Below are 24,842 nucleotides of genomic sequence, written 5' to 3'. Positions count from 1 at the left end.
GCGTTTAGTGTTTTGTAGGTGTCAGTGATCGATCGATACTGCACTTGGGTGGGCTGGGCTGGGCCGGGCGGAGGGGCAAAATGCAGGTGCTAGCAGGTATCTGGGCTGATCCCACTAACACTGCGTTTGTGGGAACCCTAAACTGCTGGGGACGCTAGTATAGATCTGATCAGATCAGATATTGATCCGATCAGATACTATACCACCAAGGGAGGTGTACGGTGCGTGCGTGGGTGTTAGCGGTACTGGCGCTAACCTGACGCTGCCTGGGGCTGGTGCTTGCCAGTTCACCAAAACGCTACCAAAAAAACTGTTAGCGATCGCAGGGATCAGGCCTGACTCTGCGAACGCTGCAGTTATGCGTTTAGTGTTTTGTAAGTGACAGTGATCGATTGATACTGCACTTGGGTGGGCTGGGCTGGGCCGGGCGGAGGGGCAAAACGCAGGTGCTAACAGGTATCTGGGCTGATCCCGCTAGCACTGCGTGTTTGGGAACCCTAAACTGCTGGGGACGCTAGTATAGATCTGATCGGATCAGATATTGAACCGTTCAGATACTATACCACTAAGGGAGGTGTACGGTGCGTGCTTGGGTGTTAGCGGTACTGGCGCTAACCTGACGCTGCCTGGGGCTGGTGCTTGCCAGTTCACCAAAACGCTACCAAGAAAACTGTTAGCGATGGCAGGGATCAGGCCTGACTCTGCGAACGCTGCAGTTATTTGTTTAGTGTTTTGTAAGTGACAGTGATCGATCGATACTGCACTTGGGTGGGCTGGGCTGGGCCGGGCGGAGGGGAAAAACGCAGGTGCTAGCAGGTATCTGGGCTGATCCCGCTAACACTGCGTTTTTGGGAACCCTAAACTGCTGGGGACGCTAGTATAGATCTGATCGGATCAGATATTGATCCGTACAGATACTATACCACTAAGGGAGGCGTATGCTGCGTGCGTGGGTGTTAGCGGTACTGGCGCTAATCTGACGCTGCCTGGGGCGCTGCAGAAGTGGTGGGTTCCCAATTAGGATTGGCGAATGCAGCAGGAAGGGCATTATGGGCACGACGGGCCTGTGTTTGTCTTTTTGGTGGCAGCGGGACACTACTTGTGCTTGCCACCTCACCAGCATGAACTGCACTTATGGGACTCGCCACGTCACCAAGTGTTACTGCAGTGCGGGTTTGACTACGACCGGGGTGTACTAGGCCGCTGGTGCTTGCCAGTTCACCAAAACGCTACAAAAAAAACTGTTAGCGATCGCAGGGATCAGGCCTGACTCTGCGAACGCTGCAGTTATGCGTTTAGTGTTTTGTAGGTGTCAGTGATCGATCGATACTGCACTTGGGTGGGCTGGGCTGGGCCGGGCGGAGGGGCAAAATGCAGGTGCTAGCAGGTATCTGGGCTGATCCCACTAACACTGCGTTTGTGGGAACCCTAAACTGCTGGGGACGCTAGTATAGATCTGATCAGATCAGATATTGATCCGATCAGATACTATACCACCAAGGGAGGTGTACGGTGCGTGCGTGGGTGTTAGCGGTACTGGCGCTAACCTGACGCTGCCTGGGGCTGGTGCTTGCCAGTTCACCAAAACGCTACCAAAAAAACTGTTAGCGATCGCAGGGATCAGGCCTGACTCTGCGAACGCTGCAGTTATGCGTTTAGTGTTTTGTAAGTGACAGTGATCGATTGATACTGCACTTGGGTGGGCTGGGCTGGGCCGGGCGGAGGGGCAAAACGCAGGTGCTAACAGGTATCTGGGCTGATCCCGCTAGCACTGCGTGTTTGGGAACCCTAAACTGCTGGGGACGCTAGTATAGATCTGATCGGATCAGATATTGAACCGTTCAGATACTATACCACTAAGGGAGGCGTATGCTGCGTGCATGGGTGTTAGCGGTACTGGCGCTAATCTGACGCTGCCTGGGGCGCTGCAGAAGTGGTGGGTTCCCAATTAGGATTGGCGAATGCAGCAGGAAGGGCATTATGGGCACGACGGGCCTGTGTTTGTCTTTTTGGTGGCAGCGGGACACTACTTGTGCTTGCCACCTCACCAGCTTGAACTGCACTTATGGGACTCGCCACGTCACCAAGTGTTACTGCAGTGCGGGTTTGACTACGACCGGGGTGTACTAGGCCGCTGGTGCTTGCCAGTTCACCAAAACGCTACAAAAAAAACTGTTAGCGATCACAGGGATCAGGCCTGACTCTGCGAACGCTGCAGTTATGCGTTTAGTGTTTTGTAAGTGTCAGTGATCGATCGATACTGCACTTGGGTGGGCTGGGCTGGGCCGGGCGGAGGGGCAAAACGCAGGTGCTAGCAGGTATCTGGGCTGATCCCACTAACACTGCGTTTGTGGGAACCCTAAACTGCTGGGGATGCTAGTATAGATCTGATCAGATCAGATATTGATCCGATCAGATACTATACCACCAAGGGAGGTGTACGGTGCGTGCGTGGGTGTTAGCGGTACTGGCGCTAACCTGACGCTGCCTGGGGCTGGTGCTTGCCAGTTCACCAAAACGCTACCAAAAAAACTGTTAGCGATCGCAGGGATCAGGCCTGACTCTGCGAACGCTGCAGTTATGCGTTTAGTGTTTTGTAAGTGACAGTGATCTATTGATACTGCACTTGGGTGGGCTGGGCTGGGCTGGGCGGAGGGGCAAAACGCAGGTGCTAACAGGTATCTGGGCTGATCCCGCTAACACTGCGTGTTTGGGAACCCTAAACTGCTGGGGACGCTAGTATAGATCTGATCGGATCAGATATTAAACCGTTCAGATACTATACCACTAAGGGAGGTGTACGGTGCGTGCTTGGGTGTTAGCGGTACTGGCGCTAACCTGACGCTGCCTGGGGCTGGTGCTTGCCAGTTCACCAAAACGCTACCAAGAAAATTGTTAGCGATGGCAGGGATCAGGCCTGACTCTGCGAACGCTGCAGTTATTTGTTTAGTGTTTTGTAAGTGACAGTGATCGATCGATACTGCACTTGGGTGGGCTGGGCTGGGCCGGGCGGAGGGAAAAAACGCAGGTGCTAGCGGATATCTGGGCTGATCCCGCTAACACTGCGTTTTTGGGAACACTAAACTGCTGGGGACGCTAGTATAGATCTGATCGGATCAGATATTGATCCGATCAGATACTATACCACTAAGGGAGGCGTATGCTGCGTGCGTGGGTGTTAGCGGTACTGGCGCTAATCTGACGCTGCCTGGGGCGACGCATATCACCGCCGGGCGATCAGGGGGCTAAACCTTTATTTGGTAATAAACGGCGGGTGCCCTGACACTATAAAAAATAAACGAACTAACCAGCGTCACCCGTAACACTTATACGGTGATCAGTGGTGAAAGGGTTAACTAGGGGGCAATCAAGGGGTTAAAACATTTATTAGGTAGTATATGGGGGTCCCTGACGCTATAAAATGCTGACGGCGAAGCTAAATATTTACCTCCCTAACTAGCGTCACCAGCGACACTAATACAGCGATCAGAAAAATGATCGCTTAGTGACACTGGTGACAGGGGGTGATCAAGGGGTTAAAACTTTATTAGGGGGGGTTAGGGGGGTACCCTAGACCTAAAGGGGGCTACCACTCACTGCCCTAACACTGTAACTGTCACAAACTGACACCAATCAGTAATCAGAAAAAAAAAAAAAAAATACTGCTTGGTATCAGTTTGTGACGGGGGGGGGGGGGGGGGGGTGGTTGGGGGGGATCAGGGGCGATCGGGGGGGGGGGGGGACGGGGGTGTTTTATGTGCCTGGCATGTTCTACTGTGTTTGTGTAGTGTTTTGTGCACTCACATGTCTTCTCTCCTCGGCGCTGGAACGGAAACTGCCAAGCCGAGGAGAGATGACATCACATCCTCTTCCGATTGGCTGGGAGCGATCGCGAGGGGGGGGGCCACGATCGGATGGTCTCCCCCTCGCCTCCCAACGCTCCCAGTGAAATGCCGACCGCTGCTGGCACCGGGGGGGGGTCCGATCTGACCCCCCGCCCGCGGGAGGCAGATCACGTACAGGTACGTGATTCTGCCTGCCCGTGCCATTCTGCTGACGTATATCTACGTTAGGCGGTCGGCAAGTGGTTAATATGCAATAATAAGAGAATAAAATAGAACGGAGATCACAAAAGAGATGGTGGTAACAGGACATGTTAGTACATTTCAGTTTAGATAATTATTTATGTGGCCTACTATTTTTTTTTAAAGCAGTATGAGTTACAGGAAAGCATTAAGATAACAACTCTAACGTAGAGACTAGATGTACACAGCATGTCACCCATGCAGAGGAGGAAAAATTGAAAAAAAAAGTTATAGTCCTAAAAAGAATAAACTAAACATAAAATAGAACTAAAAGTGCCCCCAGAAATAGATGGTGCAGACAAAATAAGAACAGCCCTTTAAAAACAAATATTTCAAGTACACCTTAGTAATGAATAAGTGGTTAAGATAGACTGGTATTCTATAAACTCCATCAAAGGCAGCAAAGACTTTAGAAAGGCAGTTAATTTTGGAGGATAAGATAAATTGTATAGTAGTATTTTACGACAGCTTTGTTTTAATGCAAATACATGATGTATTATAGCAGAAGAGTGGAAGGAATAATACCAGTTTCCAGGTACTTTAGACAATAGGAGGCTATAAAAAAGTGTTAACATGATAAAAGTGCTAAATAGGGCAAAGCAGCATGACTGTCATAGCTATAGCATGGACTCTATGTACTAACAATGATAAACTTGGTTTGCCCTGAAGTGCTGAGCACAAGGAAAAGCCAGCTTTTATCAGGAAACTGCAAGGAGGTATGGATTTCTGTTTGATGTTCCCAATTCATGGCCTTATTCTTTGTCCCATTGTTAAGAGCAACAGTCAATATGCAGAAACATATTGCATTAAACTAACAATGGTCAGGGCAAATTAAATTAAAGCACAGACAAAAATCAGGGCTGGCAGCAAACAACCAGAATGAAGCAAAACAGGCTGGTAATATTAAGAACACAAACATGAGTAAGAAATATACTTGTTACAGATCAAATACTAAACTGCCAAAATGGACATGGAGAAATAATTTTTGATTAGGTATTGTCCCACTGCATTTAGGCGGTAGTAAACTGTTTTGTTTTTTTAACCTGCAAAGGCAATGGCATAATGTGCTAGTATGCATTGCATACTAGCACATTATGTAAAACTTACCTTAGAACGAAGCCCTCCAGCGACGCGCTGTCAGCACTAATTGCACTTGCATCTTCACCTGGTCTTCCTTCCGGGTTTGCGGACTTGCCATTTACAGTGCAGGACTCTGAAGGAACGGCACGGGCATGCCGTTCCTTCAGAGCACATGCGGCAGTGATGTCACCGGCTGTGTGTACAGTAAATATCTCCTAAATGGTGCATGTTTAGGAGATATTTACAGCACCTATAGCCAAGCCTTAACATAGGCTTACCTATAGGTTAGAATTGTGCATGGGAGTTTACTCCCACGTTAAGTAGAATTTATACTTAGCATTTGATGATCCTGCAGCTTGTCTCTGTTGCATTTACTGTTTTGGCTTTCTGGTTGAAGGAGAATGATGCCAACCAGAAGTAGTAGCCAGGTGTGAAAACAGGGAACCTCTACAGGTCAAGGCAAGTGGAAATAGATGGTATCCCACACTGACTTGGGTCACAACATGAATAAGACATGAGATCATTTTTTTTGACTGCAGGGTGATCGTGAACTTAAGCAGTAGCATAGTTTGGCCACAGAATAAAATGAAATGGCATACAGTGCATTTTTTTAGGTATGGCAAAAATATACAAATAATTTCCTATCACCATCTGTTCAACAGTTTATTCTGTTTAGAAGAAAAAAAAGATATGTGCACATGCATATGTATACTTCATAAATTGTAAAGTCAATTTCAAACCCACAACTTATATTTCATTTAAATATTTGCATATATTAAAGAGTAAATCTGTGCCTACGAAACACCTGGACGATTAGTTGTCCCAGCATTTAATGCAAATCATGACATGATCCACAGAAAATGTTAGAACTACAAAGCTTATATGTCCATGTTTGAGATCAATCAGTACCTTTCATAAGCAAACACAGATAAAGGCACATGGTGACATTTATTATGGACAATAAACCGCACAAAACTGTTGGAAAGTCAAGAACTGTGTAAATGCATTAGACTGATTAAAATTTTAATTGGTATTTTTAATCCTTTATGATTCTAAATCAATTGTGAAACAAGTGAACTAGAACTGGTAAAGGTGCTATTATCTAATTGTGTGCCTATGTCAGTATGTCTAGAGATAGCACCTGGTCAGACATCAGGGTCCAAAGTAGTTATCCCTTCAAAGATAGGACTGGATTTATGAACTATAAATACTATGTTTTTGCCATCTGAGGTGAGGGAAATCCCCTCTTAGACATTTGTCACTGGAGCAAAGGTCCCCATTGGAAACTTCCCCTGAATTCCCATTCTGGTAAAAACTTAAAATTTTACTATTAGCCATGAAGATATTGGACAGATAGAAACAGTGATTCTTCTTCCAAGGAGGGACACGGATAGCAACCAAAAACTGACAAAACAGTTAACCTTTCCCAACTCTATCCCCCAAAAAGTTGAAGCTTTACATACATTGTAAAGATTCTCAGAAACAGATGAAGTTTTATGCAAAAATCAACGTTTACATTTACTGAGCCTTCCTGTAGACCTGTGAAAATGCCAATCCCATTAAAAGACTACTAGGGAGGAGACAGTATTGGGGCAGGCCAATCTCAGTTTTACTGCTTATGATATGGATTAAATGCATATATTTCTGGATCTTTTGATATTTTATGAAAAGGTGTTTTTATGGAAGTAACCACCCACCTAAAATCTAAAATACAACTGGAGGAGGTTGTTCACATGCCATGGCACTTGACTTCACGACCACAGAAAACTGGCATTTTGAGTTATCTATCAAACTCAGCCATTCAAGTCAATTGCATCGCACTACAACTATAAGCCAAACATTTGACTCATGGTTGTGGTGCATTAACACCATTATAAACTTCCATTTGGCCTCCTGAACAACTTACAGCAACCGCTTAGCTGCACTCCTGCAATCCACCGCAGATCGCTTTTCAGAGCTTTGGCTAGTGTGAACACAGCCTAATGACACTCATTGTAATGCCACCCATAATTCTGTCCTTTTAACATTGTGACAGTAAGCTGACACCTATGTAGTACAGTGCAAAGGTATCAGGTGGATGTCACCCTGTTAAAAAAGACAGGAATATGAGTGGCATTATGAGTGTTATTAAAAGAGAAGTATGCTTTTTTTGCACATTCATACTTACCTAGGTGGATGCAGCATGGGTCAGATGCTGCATCTGTCCCCCGGAGCCTCTAAACTGAAAACCGAGCTCAGTTTTCAGAGCTTCATGAGCAGAGAGCTGCAGACTGTCAGTCACAGTTCTCTGCTCTTCTCCCTTCCGCACTCATTGGAGCGCTGAGCTGTGGAGGGGGCAGAGCAGCCATCTCAGGCTCTCAGTGGCTGGGGTGTCAGTCCAGGCACCAGGCCGATACAGCCTTTATTGTCGCAATGTTGCGGTGCCTGGACTGATTTCTATGACGTCAGTAGAGAGCAGAATTTAGCCCGCTCTCTACTAAAAACGGGTCACAGGAGTGCATAATGAATTGCACTTCTGTGATCCATAGGAGAAGCCTAGCCAACTGAGCTTTGGCTGGACTTCTCCTTTAAAGGGTGGCACAGGTCATGCAATGTACAGGTTGTACATTCAACAGTTCCCCATTTTTCCTTCACGGAGGTAAAACCCTTTCTTGCTCTCTCCTCCCTCACCTTCACTGCATTCAGTTCATGAGCTTGTGGGCAGGCTTCCTCTTGCATCAGAGCTGCCACTCCATCCCTCACCCGCACTGACAGGAAGTCCCTAAAGATCTATTTGCAGCAATGGACAGTGCATTGTTTGTACCTGTTGGCCGAAGAGGCAGCGGGAGGTGATGCACCATCCCCTGCTGCCTCAGCCAATGGGCAGCTGAAGCTGCCTCAAAAGTCCCTCCCTCCTAACATTGCCCACTTTCCCAAGGCCTGGCCAGAACTGATGTATCATTATACAATGTTTGACTGTGCGGCTCCTGCAGCTTACAGGTTACACTAGCCTAGCTTCTGCATCACTGACAAACACTCTGGGGTGCCTCAGTGATGATATGAATTGACTCCCATGTAGATGAGCGAGAGTTATGCCATGCCAGGCCAGCCAAACAAGATGGCCAAAGATGCTGAACCCGGAAGAAAACAAGGAAAAATGAATGGCACTGGCGACTAAGTTTGTGGACATTGTATTGCTGTAGGAGAGGTAATGTAAATAGAAACAGCTTTAATTCCAATTCCTTTCTTCCCTTTGAAAACTATCTGCCTGTCTGTGAACTGAAATATGTTGTAGGCCAAAGTTTTCAGAATGTATCTTCATTAACATTGAATAAACTTCAAACACTGCTGTTCAGGGATTCACTGAAATCCCTTTTCATTGGGCAACATTGCATTGCAGGTCAAAGTGACACCTTAATTCACTGCGTAGAAAAAAAAAACTTGTTTACAAGAATTCTTGGATCCAATTAAAGTAGAACTTCATGTTTAATTAAATAATTTATTTTTTAACACCCACTTCCAAAAATAAATAGTAAATAGCTGGAGTTCTGATTTATTGTGAGTTTTTAATGATTTTTTGCTCTGGTAAACATGCTGTTTCCATTACTATATTATTTTATTACAGGCATTTATACAGTACTGACACTTCTCTGTAGAAGTTTTTACAAACAATATAAAACTACATCAGTCGCTACCCCCAAGAAAAAGGTATATGCCACAATCATGACCATCAACATGAGTACACACATTTACAGTATGTTAACTTTGTGTGAATGTAAATGAAGCTGCCAGTATGATATTTGGAGGACCATGATTATTTAAAAATTTGTACACTAGTAAAAAAGTATATTAAGTCTTTAAATTATGTTTTTTTTGCACAAATCCCCATAAAAAATCCAAAAGGCCTGCAAATATATTTGCTGAATGGATTCCGCACCACTTTCCCATTTTAAGTGACTCAGAAAAAATTCTTTCTGACAGATGTTACACAAATACCAATTTTTAAAAGAGCAACCAATAAAGCGTTTTATTTCTGAATCTTGCAGTGCAAAAGCCCATCTAAACAGCAGGCCTTTGAGGGAGACAGAGGGGCATGGCTCTGAGTCATTTAGGACTCTTGCTTTGCAATGTGCTTTCATTCTTCTTTCTTGAGTAGAGCATACTTCTTGTGCCATCCTCCAATGGACCTGGCAGTCATCCATAATCCAAAGATCCACATCTTTAATAAAGCTCTTGTAATATAAGATGAGAATCACACTCAGCTCCAAGGATATCCTTCTGAGCAAGCCCACTGGGTGAAACGTGTATAGGGAGTGAGTTTTTATTTTGGGTAGCAACTATATCTATGCAGCCACTTTATCGTTAACAGAATAAAGTATCAAAAAATTAGCTAACTCCTATTTATTCAAGTTAGGGTGGAGACAGGCTACAGGAGCTGGCTCCCAGATGGTCTGTGGACGTTAAGAGGTGTAGGTTTGGAGCAATGTTGTGCATCTGAGAATTACTGCAATGTTTAGGCTGGGTATAAGGACCTAGTAACCGCTCAGTGAATCGTTGAGAGCCAAAGCCAGCAGCGTCCGCCTCTTCTTAGCCCAGAGCTCCAGTGATCACTGGAGGAGCAGAGTAGAGAGCAGTGACTGACAGTCACAGCTCTCCGTTCCAAAAAGACAGAGAACTAGGTGATCAGCATTCATGTGATCGCTCAGTTCTCGCTCTTAGAGCCGACATAGGAAAGCTGCAGAATCACATCAATGATGCAGCACAGAGGTGAGCATGATTTTTTATACCCCAAATTTCAAATTTAACATAGAAACATATTAATAGTAAACAATGCAGCGCTACACACTGTGGACATTTAAAGCTGGTTACGGGCTGCAGACTGAATTGTTTGTTGGCTAGTAAGTGTAAAACACTGGATAATATAATCCCATACAAAAAATGTACCGCTCAAAGCCACTATATATATCAACCTGGACTCCAAAACTATAACCAATCACTGGTACTCCAAGATGAGCCTCCATAGCACAGCCATCCAACAACAAAAAGTGGAGTCGCACACGGTGTATCAGCCTAATAAGTCATGTGGGGATTGACTTCAGCTAGTCTCCTCCCATATGCCATTCCCGCTGATGCCTTTCACCCTCCCACGGGTTTAATCATATTGTCATTTTAATGCATGCAATAATTGGGTTCTACTGGACCGAACCAGCTTTAATTTACCTCACATTTTTATCTAAGGTTGTTGTTCTATTTGTGATTAATTGTATCATTATGAAATAATAAATAGATTTATACTTTTTGGTAATACAGTCAGCATTCTTGAAAACCACCAACTAATATTGTTGCTATAGTAACCTCTTACCCGGACATCTATAACTGGGTGCCCTCTCTTTCTTATATGCTGATTATGGTTACAGTAACAGGTACTATATTTAATTACCATTAGTAGGTCACTTAATTATTTGACCACACCCAGGTGTAACTTGTTCCAGTTTCCCCTTCCCTTTAGTTTAGCTTAATCATAGAGACACATGACTTATTAGGCTGATACTCAGTGTGCAGTCCTGCTTTCTCTTGTTGAATGGCTATAGGATAACACGAGCTAAAAACGTCCTCAGCAGCATAGGAAGCAGGTTGCCTTTACAGCCTATTCATCAGCCTGACCCTGAATCATATGTATTTCAGCTGTGTATTAAGCTTAAAGTGATTATTTAGAAATATATATATATATATTTTTTTTTTTTTTTGTTACCTGAATTCACCAGCTTCTGTTCCATGACACCACATCCTAGAACTTCCATCCATTTCCCCTGAAACTTGATCTCCATCTCGAAAGATGGGTGTGTAAATGGGAAGTAGCAGTCTACCCATCTAATCTCCAGTCCTAAGGAAGAATATAAAATCCATTATTTAAAGGTTTTTCTCCAACATGGGATATCTAAGAAAACAAACAGCATAAAAGTTTAATCGCTTTTTTTCCTAGCTGATAATTCTTGATACATGAAAAAATGCCCCAGTCTACTGTAATCGGAAAAACATTTTATGAAATGCAGACAGTCTGTGGAAGCAAATCAATCATGTGTCAGGTTTTTGCAGCTACCAGACAGGGTGGAAAATAAGGAAAGATCATGAAGATAGCAGGAAGTTCTGTCATTCTCAGTAAATGGGAACGACTGGTAACCACTAAGAGTATTCTTGTATTTAGAGCTGCACATGACAGAATATGCTGTCTTTACAGACTTTACCTGCACTGTAGGCATTTATTATGCTCCATACTTTGGTATCAGGATAACTAAGTCATTCTTAATAAAAACACAGTTGTCTAAAATGTCATTGTGCATCTACAGCATTCTTTGAAACCACAGAAATAACCAAATATATACTGCTTCTTATTCTGCATCAATATTATACTTGAAGCGAGGGTACAAAAACATATATATATATATATTCAGTTTACAAATAAATATAATTGTCGAAAGTAATGAAAGCATCAGTCTGTCTTAGTGAAGATAAATAAATATACAATCCCTTCACTATATATGTGCTCATCTTTTGAATTTAGATTATGCAAAAAAAAAATTATATATATCGCATACAGCGAGTAAAATAAGTATTGAACATGTCACCATTTTTCTAGGTAAATATATTTCTGAGGCTGGGTTCACAATATTGCGAAGTGGATGCGGTTTTCCCCACATCCAATTCGCATAGCAAGAGATTGTGATGGGCTCTCAATGGAGCCGGTTCACACATCTCCGCAGTGGCTCCGGCGTGAATTGCACAGGAGTCCTGTGCGTTTTTTGGTCCGTTTCAGGTCCGAATTCAGCCCAAATTGAAACCGAACCTGAAATGGTGAATGGAGACACACTGGACTCCTGCTGTGAGCCACTGTGATCTCTAATGTGAGCACAGCCTAATGGGCTGTACACACGTTCTGAAAAATCGGACGAAAAATAACGCTTTCGAAGCGATCGAACAATAATCGGATCGTTAGTACAGAGCTTTCGAGAGCTGATCACAACAGTTTATCCGATATGATGCTATTGACATGAAATTTTCATCACACGTCGGTAACATCTCATGCAATCCATACATACAAAGAAACCAAAATAAATAAGTTCATAAATTAAGTTATGTGTAATAAAATGGAATGACACAGGAATAAAGTATTGAACATGCTGAAATTTATTTAATACTTGGTACAAATCCCCTGCTCAAACAGCTGGCAAGTATACATTTTTTGTACTTGAGCAAACAGCTAAAAAATAAAAGAAACATTATAGGAGGATGGTCTGATATAACAACTTGTGCAAAATCATTTAAATAAATGTTAATCTAAAAATAAGCATAGATATTATGTTAATGTGGTGCTAGTAATATGGTTACGTGTTCAATACCTATTTTACTCGATATATACAAAAAGTATTCATATGTGCAAAAAAAATTTGATTCACCAAAAACTAGCCCCAACCAATAGTGAATTCAAATAGCAGCCCTAAATCAATTTAACTCAATAAACTGGTGAAAATATTAAAAATATGAACTATATCCACAAAAATGTGAGCATAATCAATTAAGTGAATAAAACATCTGTGCAAACTGAAAAAATATATAATAAAGACTTTTAAATAAACAAATAAAAAAAGTCCAAAGATATGTGATAAATCAATATCCAATAATGTTAATCCGTGACGTGATACAATGTAGATCTTCACTCAATCAATCTTCCACCGCACCCCTGTGACTGTGAATCCACTCCCCTTAGGTAAATAAACTCACCAGCTCCTCTTGCCTCACACTCTCGTGTTAGGCTTTAAAGCTTTATCCCACACAGAAGGGGGAAAATAGTGGCCTCCAATGGTTCAACTTTACACATCCAGAGTATTATAATGAGGTGCTCTCTTCACATGAAAAAAAGAAAGTGATCCAATAGTGCAACAAAGTAATGAAATTTATTAAAATAACACTCTCCTCCACCATTGAACTCACATCTTAAAAATCACTTCAAACAAAGAAGCACAGCACAGCAGACTATCACAGCAATAACTCCAAACAGTAGAACCAGCGTATGGTGGTCTCGGCGGACCCAGGTACTGCACTCTCTGATGACAGTCATACGTATTCGATTGCCGTATAGCCACGCCCCGACATGTTTCGTCACGAGGACTTAATCATGGGATTGGCTATACGGCTCGGCAATCATCCCTTTATACTCTCCGCTCGTATTCCAGGCAGAATTGACATTATTGCGCCTGCGCACTTCCCTGTGTCCCCGCTCGCACCATACACCAGTGTTACACTGTAGTCGAATGCTTTAGACCCAGATAACCATAATGGCAATATATATATTGAAACATTTATTCAAAAAACAATAATCTGTCATATATTGGAGATTACTCCCCCAAAATAATTAAAAAGCAGGCATAACTCCCTCATGAAAAATAAAAAATGATTTAAAACTACGAGATGTCACTCTCTTAAAACAAGTTGTTGGATATAAATAAAATTCAAGAAATAGCTAACATATCGCAATTTCATCACCTTCTCCTACTCAATACATCAAAATCACAGGACATCCTACTTTTGATCACTCACCAAAGACCAATTCATCTTAATCCTTTTATTAGGAGGTTATTATAGAATAGGACTCCACTGCATACCTAAGGGGGGGGGGGGGGGGGGGGTTAATAGTTACTAATAAAGCAGTTAAGGTCCAACTCTATATTTAAGCCTCTCGGAAAAAGACATTTTAACAGAAAAATCCATTGAGTCTCTCGTTGGGATAAGTCTCTCACCCGATTTGAGCCCCTCCAGGTCGGATATACAATATTAATACCACAAAACTGGAGAAGACTAGGGTCCTGATCGTGTTTTTCTTTAAAATGGAGGGACACACTGTGGTGTTTGAATCCACTTTTGATATTGGATATATGTTCAGAAATGTGCATCTTTAGAAGTCGCTTGGTGCGCCCCACATAAAATAGACCGCAGGGGCACCACATCAGATACACCACATACGATGAATTGCAGGTGATGTGCTCTCTTATTTCAAAGGTTTCATTTTCATAGTTAGTGATGCTATTCATGCCTCTATTGCTGGTCCTCACTGTTCTACAGCATACACACTTCCTGCACGGAAAAAAAAAACGTTTAGATCTATTTTTATTGAGGGGCGACCAGGTGGGTCAAGGATCTTTTTCACCACCCTGTCTCCAAAACTAGGAGCTCTTCTATAAATGAATTTGGGGAGTTCTGGCAAAACTTCACCCAAATGTCGATCCCTACAGAGGATATACCAATATTTCTTGAAGATATCCTCAATCTCTTTATACTGACAATGGTAGCTCGAAATAAATCCCCACTGGTGTTGTTCATTGGAGGTGATGATTTCTTTTTTCTTTAAACATTCCTCCCTTGGGATATTGGCCACCTGCTCTATAACTTCATTCAAGAAATTTTCCGAGTATCCCTTCTGCAGGAAGGAATGTCTTTTTCCAAGAGGCTTAAATATAGAGTTGGACCTTAACTGCTTTATTAATAACTATTAACCCCCCCCCCCCTTAGGTATGCAGTGGAGTCCTATTCTATAATAACCTCCTAATAAAAGGATTAAGATGAATTGGTCTTTGGTGAGTGATCAAAAGTAGGATGTCCTGTGATTTTGATGTATTGAGTAGGAGAAGGTGATGAAATCAGGATGTGGACATAGTCATTTATAACACGTTCAGTGACACGCCACTGTCCATACCCCCTAAGTATTCAGGTAAATTTTCATTTAGAAATAGTCAAATTAATCTAATAATGAATTCTTATAATTGAAGAGAATCTATAATCTATTTATAAAGATATTAATGTTTGATATTAGGGACCATAAAATTTTCTTCTCCTTGATTATAGAAGAAAAAATTTTTTTGGCTTCTGTATTTTTTGCAGTCTCGTTTTAGTATCATTCATTGGGCTGATGATGTAGATTTATCTTGCGATATGTTAGCTATTTCTTGAATTTTATTTATATCCAACCACTTGTTTTAAGAGAGTGACATCTTGTAGTTTTAAATCATTTTTTATTTTTCATGAGGGAGTTATGCCCGCTTTTTAATTATTTTGGGGGAGAAATCTCCAATATATGACAGATTATTGTTTTTTGAATAAATGTTTTGATATATATATATTGCCATTATGGTTATCTGGGTCTAAAGCGTTCGACTACAGTGTAACACTGGTGTATGGTGCGAGCGGGGACACAGGGAGGGCGCAGGCACAGTAATGTCTATTCTGCCCGGAATACGAGCGGAGGGTATAAAGGGATGATTGCCGAGCCCTATAGCCAATCCCATGATTAAGTCCTCGTGATAAACCATGTCGGGGCGTGGCTATACGGCAATCGAATATGTATGACTTAGGACGCTGTGACGGAGAGCGCCATACGAGGAAGTGGGGAAGCGGCTCCAGGGAATACTAGGGGACGGGTGAGACTGTCATCAGAGGGTGCAGTACCTGGGTCCACCGTGACCACCATACGCTGGTTCTACTGTTTGGAGTTATTGCTGTGATAGTCTGCTGTGCTGTGCTTCTTTGCTTGAAGTGATTTTTAAGATGTAAGTTCAGTGGAGGAGGAGAGTGTTATTTTACTAAATTTCATTACGTTATTGCACTATTGGATCACTTTCTTTTTTTCATGTGGAGAGAGCACCTCATTATAATACTCTGGATGTGTAAAGTTGAATCATTGGAGGCCACTATTTTCCCCCTTCTGTGTGGGATAAAGCTTTAAAGCCTAACATGAGAGTGTGAGGCAAGAGGAGCTGGTGAGTTTGTTTACCTAAGGGGAGTGGATTCACAGGGGTGCGGTGGAAGATTGATTGAGTGAAGATCTACACTGTATCACGTCACGGATTAACATTATTGGATATTAATTTATCACATACCTTTGGACTTTTTTTATTTGTTTATTTAAAAGTCTTTATTATATATTTTTTTTCAGTTTGCACAGATGTTTTATTCACTTAATTGATTATGCTCACATTTTTGTGGATATAGTTCACATTGTTTTGATGCACTGGATTGTGAAATATTATTTTTCAATTTTTATTATTTTCACCAGTTTATTGAGTTAAATTGATTTAGCACTGCTATTTGAATTCACTATTGGTTGGGGCTAGTTTTTGGTGAATCTAATTTTTTTGCACATATAGTTATATACACTGTAAGCAGCAGCTCAGTATCAGGCTTTATTTCCATTAGCACAGCGCTTGGAATATAGGAGGGGGCGGGCTTCCTATACACTATAACTCTGACATAAAAAGTATTCATTTTTTTAAATTTTCCACATTTTGCAATGTTACAACCATTTATTTTATGTGATAGACCAACACAAAGTGGCACATATGTATGAAGTGAAAGGAAAATGATAAATGGTTTTCAAAATGTTTTACAGATAAATATCTGAAAAGTGCAGCGTGCATTTGTATTCAGCCCCCATTACTCCGATACCCCTAATTAAAATCCAGTGGAACCAATTGCCTTCAGAAGTTACCTAATTAAGAAGCTGTTCAGAGTTGATGGGAAGATAGATGGAGCCAAATACAGGGAAATCTTATGCCGCGTACACACGGTCGGACTTTTCGTCTACAAAAGTCCGACAGCCTGTCCGACATACTTCCGACGTACCTTCGGCGGACTTGCGGCAGACTTTCTTACGAACGGACTTGCCTACACACGACCACACAAAAGTACGACAGCCTAGTACGCGGTGACGTACACCAAGTCCGACGAGACTATAAAACGGAAGTTCAATAGCCCGTACGACACCCTTTGGGCTCCTTCTGCTAATCTCGTGTTTATCTCGTGTTAGTAGAAGTTTGGTGAGAGACGATTCGCGCTTGTGAGACTCGTATTTTTCAGTTCGTTTTAACTGTTGTTCAGTCTGTGCTTGTGAGGTTTGTATCTGCTTTTCAGTGCGTTTGGTCAGTTGGCATTGAGAAATCTTTGTTTTATTGGCCGCTCGTTCCTGATTTTCAGGTCGTTCTTCACAGGCCTTGCTGTTCTTCAGTGCGTTCTGTTTAGTGCGTTCTGACCAGCCGACCGTTTTGAAGCCATGTTACCTGTACGTACTCGTCGTAGAGCTCGTGCATTGTATGTGCTTGGTGCTGTAGTTTATTCTTCAGCCCAAGACCAGTCCATGAACAGGGCGAGGAGGAGTTCATGGACCAAGAATTGGTTGCTTCAGCGTGACCAGTTCTGTCACATGCCTTTGCTCCGTGAGATCCGTGAGAATAATCCTGAGGATTTCAGGAACTTTCTCCGGATGACGGACCCCGTTTTTGACCGTTTGTTGGCTTTGCTGACCCCCTATATCAGCAGGCAGGATACCTGCATGAGGCAAGCCATCACTCCGGAGCAGAGGCTGGTCGCTACCTTGCGGTATTTGGCCACAGGGAGAAGCCTGCAGGACCTTAAGTTCTCGACAGGCATCTCCCCCCAGGCTCTGGGGATCATTATCCCAGAGACCTGTTCTGCCATCATACAGGTCCTGCAGAAGGACTATATTAAGGTAAGATATTTTTCTTTTATTAGCATCACATGTTCTTTTATGTAATCTTTGATAATGTAATGTATTTCTTGCTTCAAACACTACTTACCATCATTGCAATATAGTGTGAATGTCCCCTTTTTATCCTCACACATGCTGGAATTTTTTCCTGTTATTTTTTGTCATGCATGTATATTTTCCTTCAATAACCTTCCCAGCATGAAGTGATGGGAACATATCCACCTAGTCTACTCATTTTGAATGTATTTTGTTTGAGTGTATTTAGTGTGCTTATAATTAGCAATTATCTAGATTTCACAACTCCCCCACCCCCCCACCTAAACTCACTCCAAATAGTGTGCTGCTAATGAGCAATTATCTAGATTTCACAACCCCCCCACCCCCCCCACCTAAACTCACTCCAAATAGTGTGCTGCTAATGAGCAATTATCTAGATTTCACAACCCCCCCCACCTAAACTCACTCCAAATAGTGTGCTGCTAATGAGCAATTATCTAGATTTCACAACCCCCCCCACCCCCCCACCTAAACTCACTCCAAATAGTGTGCTGCTAATGAGCAATTATCTAGATTTCACAACCCCCCCACCCCCCCACCTAAACTCACTCCAAATAGTGTGCTGCTAATGAGCAATTATCTAGATTTCACACCCCCCCACCCCCCCCACCTAAACTCACTCCAAATAGTGTGCTGCTAATGAGCAATTATCTAGATTTCACAACCCCCCCACCCCCCCCACCTAAACTCACTCCAAATAGTGTGCTGCTAATGAGCAATTATCTAGATTTCACAACCCCCCCACCCCCCCCCCACTTAAACTCACTCCAAATAGTGTGCTGCTAATGAGCAATTATCTAGATTTCACAACCCCCCCCCCCCCCCCCTCGTTAAAATTTGCTTGAATGTTCTGTGGTGTTGATTTGTCTAAAGCAAATATATGTTGCAGTTTGCAAAATGCATGTGCACTCTACAAGTGCATTTGTTCCAGTGCTTTAGTAAATGAGCAGAAGCTCTGCTGATTTCCATCATCAAATCATATGCAAGCCTCAAAGTGTTTTCATTAATTGCCCTTGCCTGTGATTGTGTACTCCTTGCAACATGAATGCCTTTTTACATTACCTCATTTACTGTAAGCTGGTTAGCAACTGCACCTGCAGAGTGCGACAACTGCAGTCTTGTAGCCTTTTTAGTCCCTAAATTCCTGCGTGTCCTAAAAGTAATCTTTTTTAGGGATTTCACAACCCCCTAAAATGTAATCAATGTTCCATCAGAGGGGGTGAGCAATCTGATAAGTGTGCCTTTCCATATTAGTTATTCCAGAAGAATTAAATTATTTAATGTTATACTGATGCTGGGGAATAATGTTTTTAATTGTCTAATTTTCTTGCAATGTTAGCTTCCAAATTAATTGATTTTGGTTTTCTTGTTTGATTCCCCAGTTTCCTTCAACGCCACAGGAATAGCAGACTGTGGCATCCCATTTTGCCAGCCGTTGGGACTTTCCCAATTGTGGAGGGGCTATAGATGGGAAACATGTCCACATTGTGCCACCACCCCATTCGGGGTCATATTATTTTAATTATAAGGGGTTCCACAGTATTGTTTTAATGGCGGTGGTGTCGGCACACTATGATTTTTTTATATGTGGACGTGGGGAAGAATGGCCGGATGTCGGATGGAGGAGTATTTGCCCAGACGGAGTTCTGCCAGCGTCTCCAGAGTGGTGGCCTGGGATTGCCACCTGATGAGGATAACGTGGAAGGACTCCCCTTTGTCTTCATTGCCGATGAAGCCTTCGCTCTCAGCAAGCACCTCATGAGGCCATTCCCCCAAAGAACCCTCACCCCGGAGAGGAGGGTTTTTAATTACCGGCTGGCCAGAGCTAGAAGAGTGGTTGAGAATGCGTTTGGAATTCTGGCCAGCCGGTTCCGCCTGTTTCAAACAGCCATTAATTTGGCGGAATACAAACTTAATTTTATCATTTTATCGTGCTGCATTCTGCACAACTTTTTAAACAAGCATTCTCCCAATTATATAGGCACAGTTGGGCCTGAGGCCGGACAAATAGAAGCCAACCTTACAGGCCTGGATACTGTCCGTACTGGCTTGGCCCCCCAAAGTGCCCGTCAAGTTAGACAGCAATATGTTAATTATTTTATGGGTAGGGGGGCCATTGCAATGGGCCAGGATATATAATTTTTTACAATAAAAAAATATTGAGGAAATCTTGCATTATATTTATTGCTTGCCTTTCTTTTGGGCTGTCTCCTAGGTTATGGTCGAGCAGTTGTAGTGCCAACTGTATTTTAATTTTAAATGTCTAAATAAGCTCAATTGCCACTGTAAACAACTTTTTTACAATTATAACCAAACTGATACTGAGCCTTGAAATAACAAACCACACATTTATTTAATTCCTATAAGGAGATGTTTTTATTAATGGTTGTTATGCATTCAGTTCTGCATTTAGTATAAAATGTTCATAGACAAAAATATAATGATATCTTAATAATGTAGAAAAATATAATTATATTTAAATATTTCTACCTAATCCACAAAAAAATATTTTTGGCTTTTTGATTTTCGCAAACAGGCTTTTTTATTTATTTTTTTTGAAAATCAAGTTTTGTTATTTTTTTTTTTTTTTTTTTTTAATCAAGTTTTTTTTAGTTTTTTTTGGTTTTTTAAAATCTAGTTTTTTTTAGTTTTTTTTGGTTTTTTAAAATCTATTTTTTTAGTTTTTTTTGGTTTTTTAAAATCAAGTTTTTTTAGTTTTTTTTGGTTTTTTAAAATCAAGTTTTTTTTAGTTTTTTTTGGTTTTTTAAAATCTATTTTTTTAGTTTTTTTTGTTTTTTTAAAATCAAGTTTTTTTAGTTTTTTTTGGTTTTATAAAATCAAGTTTTTTTTAGTTTTTTTTGGTTTTTTAAAATCAAGTTTTTTTAGTTTTTTTAGGTTTTTTAAAATCAAGTTTTTTTAGTTTTTTTTGGTTTTTTAAAATCAAGTTTTTTTTTAGTTTTTTTTGGTTTTTTAAAATCAAGTTTTTTTAGTTTTTTTTGGTTTTTTAAAATCAAGTTTTTTTAGTTTTTTTTTGGTTTTTTAAAATCAAGTTTTTTTTTAGTTTTTTTTGGTTTTTTAAAATCTATTTTTTTAGTTTTTTTTGGTTTTTTAAAATCAAGTTTTTTTAGTTTTTTTTGGTTTTTTAAAATCAATTATTTATTTTTTTTTTGGGTTTTTGAGAAAATCAAGTTTTATTTTTTTGTGGATTTTTGAGGTATTTACGAGAAACAGCCCTCCTTTTTTACATTAGGTTAAACAGCCATTTATGTTCTGCCAAAAAAAGAAAGAGAAGGCCCAGAATGGGGTCAGTAAAACAGGAAATGAAGGACATGATTGATGTTTTGGGGTTTAAAAAAGGGCATTTAGATTCGACCCAAAACATCAATCATGTCCTTCATTTCCTGCTGCATACGATCCAGCCGATTACGCATTTCATCGATGTCTTTATTCCAGGCCATTATTTGACCAATTAGCCGTTGGGCACTTTCAGAGGTGAAATAGTCACTTCTTGTTGTACCTAAAGTGGAATGAAACCAAAAAATGTCTTTAGAAATATGCACACATACATAGTTTACCTTACCATAAATAAAGCTGTTGTCTCAGACACTGACCTGGTGGGGTGCCCATGTAGCCTAATTCCTCCACATCCTCGGGGGTGGCACTGTTGCTTGAATGAAGCACAACCAGATCCCCTAAAATAGAGTAGACAAATTACATTAAACAAAAGGCAGCCATGCATAGATTAACGTAAGCTGGTGTGTCAGACACTCACCTGGTGGGGTGCCCATGTCGCCCACCTCTCCTTCCTCCACATCCTCAGTGGGACTTGGGCTGATTTCCCAATCAGGTTTTGCTTGGGGTGGACTGTCTTCTTGTTGGCTGAGTGATTTTTCCCCTATGTGAAACAAAAAATTATTAATCTACTTAGCACACAGATATTTTAGTACATAGTAATTTTGCAACATTTGTAGTGAAGTGGTTTGTGTAGAGTTCCTATTTTACCTCAATATTTAAAATTATAAAGACATATCGGATAGATAGATATCAATATCTCAAAATATAGTTAATAATCTTTTGATCTCTCTCTATATCTGGAACAAAATCTCTAAATATCTAACTAAATGTAAAGAAAAAAAATTAAGATAACTTAAAATATTCCAAAAGAATGTTTTACATTTCTATATCTATCTATCTACCTATCTCTATATTTCTCTCTATATATTTCTCTCTCTCTCTCTCTCTCTCTCTCTATATCTATATCTATAGATATAGATATAGATATAGATATATCTATAGATATAGATATCTATATATATAGATATAGATATAGATATCTATATATATAGATCTATCTATAGATATGTAACGAGGTTTATTAAAAGATCGTTTAAAACGATGAACAAAAAATCGTATAGGAAGGAAAAGCACATGGAGCAGTATACAAGGTAATAAACACAAGAGAAAAACACGACAAGTACTTACTTTTTTTTAAGAACTTTCCGGATACGTCGGTATTGATCCGGCTCCCTGAGTTTCAGGTCAGACCATCTTTTTCTCAATTGATCTTTGGAGCGCTGGACCCCAAAAGATGCCTGCAAAGTCTCCACGACCTTCGCCATTATTTTGGCCTTGCACAAATTTAGCCGTGCGTACGGCCCATAATTCCCATCATAGTCGTCTTTGTGAAGAATGGCCACCATCTCCACCATCTCTTTAAAACTCATATTAGAGGCCTTAAATCTAGGCCTCATAGATTTAGTTGACGTTCCAGCCTCCGGGCTGTCTCCACTACCTGAGGTCGTCAACATTTCAGGTGTCTCCGCCATTCTTTAACTCCACTACGCGCTGTAACAAAAAATGGGCGGAGAACATGAGTTAAAATCGAACGTCAGGGGCGGGCGACGCAGGCGGAGTTTCACACATGCGTAGTGTATAAAGAGGGGCCTTGCGCACGTGTCGTACGTACGTTCTGTGCGTCGAATTAGGGGGCGGAGAACATGAGTTAATTTCGAACGTCAGGGGCGGGCGACGCAGGCGGAGTTTCACACATGCGTAGTGTATGAAGAGGGCCCTTGCGCACGTGTCGTACGTACGTTCTGTGCGTCGAATTAGGGGGCGGAGAACATGAGTTAATTTCGAACGTCAGGGGCGGGCGACGCAGGCGGAGTTTCACACATGCGTAGTGTATAAAGAGCCTTGCGCACGTGTCGTACGTACGTTCTGTGCGTCGAATTAGGGGGCGGAGAACATGAGTTAATTTCGAACGTCAGGGGTGGGCGACACAGGCGGAGTTTCACACATGCGTAGTGTATAAAGAGGGGCCTTGCGCACGTGTCGTACGTACGTTCTGTGGTAGGTGATAGTGGACCAGGACGTTACAAAACGAAGGTAATTTTAGATATATATTTTTTGGGGTTTTATGGTCATGACTTTGTAGCAAGCGGCCTATATGGCTTGATAGATTGATGAGGCCTACATAGGGAGAAGATGATGAGGGGTTAGCAGAAACCTATAATAAAAGTGTTTTTTGTCTTGTGACTTCATCTTTTCCAGATATAATGAATCCCCTATTTAAGGATCCAGAGTTCCTTACAGCTTTTATTTCGAAATATCGAGAGATGAGGAATTTGTGGGAGGTGAAACACCCTCAGTATTATGCAAAGCATGTGAGGAAGTCAACGCTGGAGAGACTTCTGGCCTTTGTCCAGGCGACCATCCCGGAAGCAACAATGGAGACATTGCTCAAGAAAACTGGGGTCTTGAGGAACATGTATAAGAGGGAGCATAAGAAGATCCAGGAATCAAGGAGATCAGGAGCATCAGCAGATGATGTTTATGTACCCAGGCTGTGGTACTACAATCAACTCCGTTTTCTGGATGACCAGAATGAAGCCAGGCCATCACTTTCAACCCTTCCCTCCACCCTTCCCTCCACCCTTCCCTCCACCCCAGCAGAGGCTGATGAGGAGCAAGCTGGGTCTTCCATCCTGGATGAACCAGATATGACCATCTGGAGTCAGGTAAATTATTTTAACAAATATTTACTGTACTAATATTAATGATGTTAACTGGATGTTATAATTGTCTAAAATAATTTTGCACTCAAAATTGTGTATACATATCAATTGACAGTAGTGGCTAAATATGTTTGGCACCTGCTTGAAATAATTAGGGTGTCTGATTAGACTCTTTTATTAAAGAGATGTATTCACATTGAATTTGCTATTCATGAGAAGCAAACTGTGTGTCATTGATGAACCCAAAAAAATATACTCAAACTATTGTCCTTTTTTTATACACAGGATGAGTCCATCCAGGAGGAATGTGGGGAAAGTGGCAGGCAGGAGGAGACCGGGCCCATGGACAGCCTGGAGGAGGCCGGATTCACCATCATCCTGGAGGAGGCTGGGCCCAGTGTCAGGCAGGAGGTGGCTGCTCCCAGTGAGGTGGCTGCTCCCAGTGAGGTGGCTGGGCCAAGTGAGGTGGCTGGGCCCAGTAGGAGCCTGACCGAATCCCAAGTGCCTCCCCTCCACCTTCCCAAAAAAAGGGCCAGGAAGGGGATGGTCACACAGGACGCATCCCTGCGCCTCATGCAAGAGGCCACCCGTTTTTTAAGGAGCCCCCCCGAAGCGGAAGAATCCTATGGCTGCTACTTAGCCAGCAGGCTTCTTCAGATGGATTGGGAGCAGCGCCTCATTTGTGAGTGCCTATTTGGGGAAACAATCCATAAGGGGCTGCAGGGCACGCTAACACAAAACACCCAACTACATGAGGCAGCCCCCCCTCCTCCTCCTCCTCCTCCTCCTCCTCCTCCTGCCACAACTGAAACACCAGAGCCACAGCCTCAAAAGAAGGCTACAGGGAAGGCTGCAGGGCAGCGTGGAGGAAAGGCTGCAGGGAAGAGAAGAAAGTGATGACCTGGGTTCAGTCTGGTCTGACAGAAGACGCAGGCTGTTGTAGGACCACAGTCTGGGGACATCTAGATCATCTGCTGGTGCTGTTGATCTCTGGGATTCTTGGACCAGATTGTGCTCCCTCTTATATGGACTCCGCAAGATCCCAATTTTCTGGTACACCGACTTTTTCCA

The 24,842-nt window shown here is 41.9% G+C and overlaps 1 protein-coding gene across 2 annotated transcripts in view; it reads right to left on the bottom strand.

Moving 5' to 3' along the window:
* Window positions 1-24,842, bottom strand: part of FARS2 (phenylalanyl-tRNA synthetase 2, mitochondrial) — a 649,181-nt gene that overhangs the window by 406,989 nt on the left and 217,350 nt on the right. For both annotated transcript variants that reach the window (XM_073631001.1, XM_073631002.1), the window contains exon 5: window positions 10,897-11,028. In XM_073631001.1, coding sequence (XP_073487102.1) covers window positions 10,897-11,028 — 132 coding nt within the window. The remainder of the gene's footprint in view (window positions 1-10,896; window positions 11,029-24,842) is intronic.

The sequence above is a fragment of the Aquarana catesbeiana genome, linkage group LG05 (assembly GCF_042186555.1).
Source record: "Aquarana catesbeiana isolate 2022-GZ linkage group LG05, ASM4218655v1, whole genome shotgun sequence".
Taxonomy (NCBI): Eukaryota; Metazoa; Chordata; class Amphibia; order Anura; family Ranidae; genus Aquarana; species Aquarana catesbeiana.
Note: the sequence above shows the minus strand (reverse complement) of the source record. Positions and strands in the feature narration are given on the sequence as shown.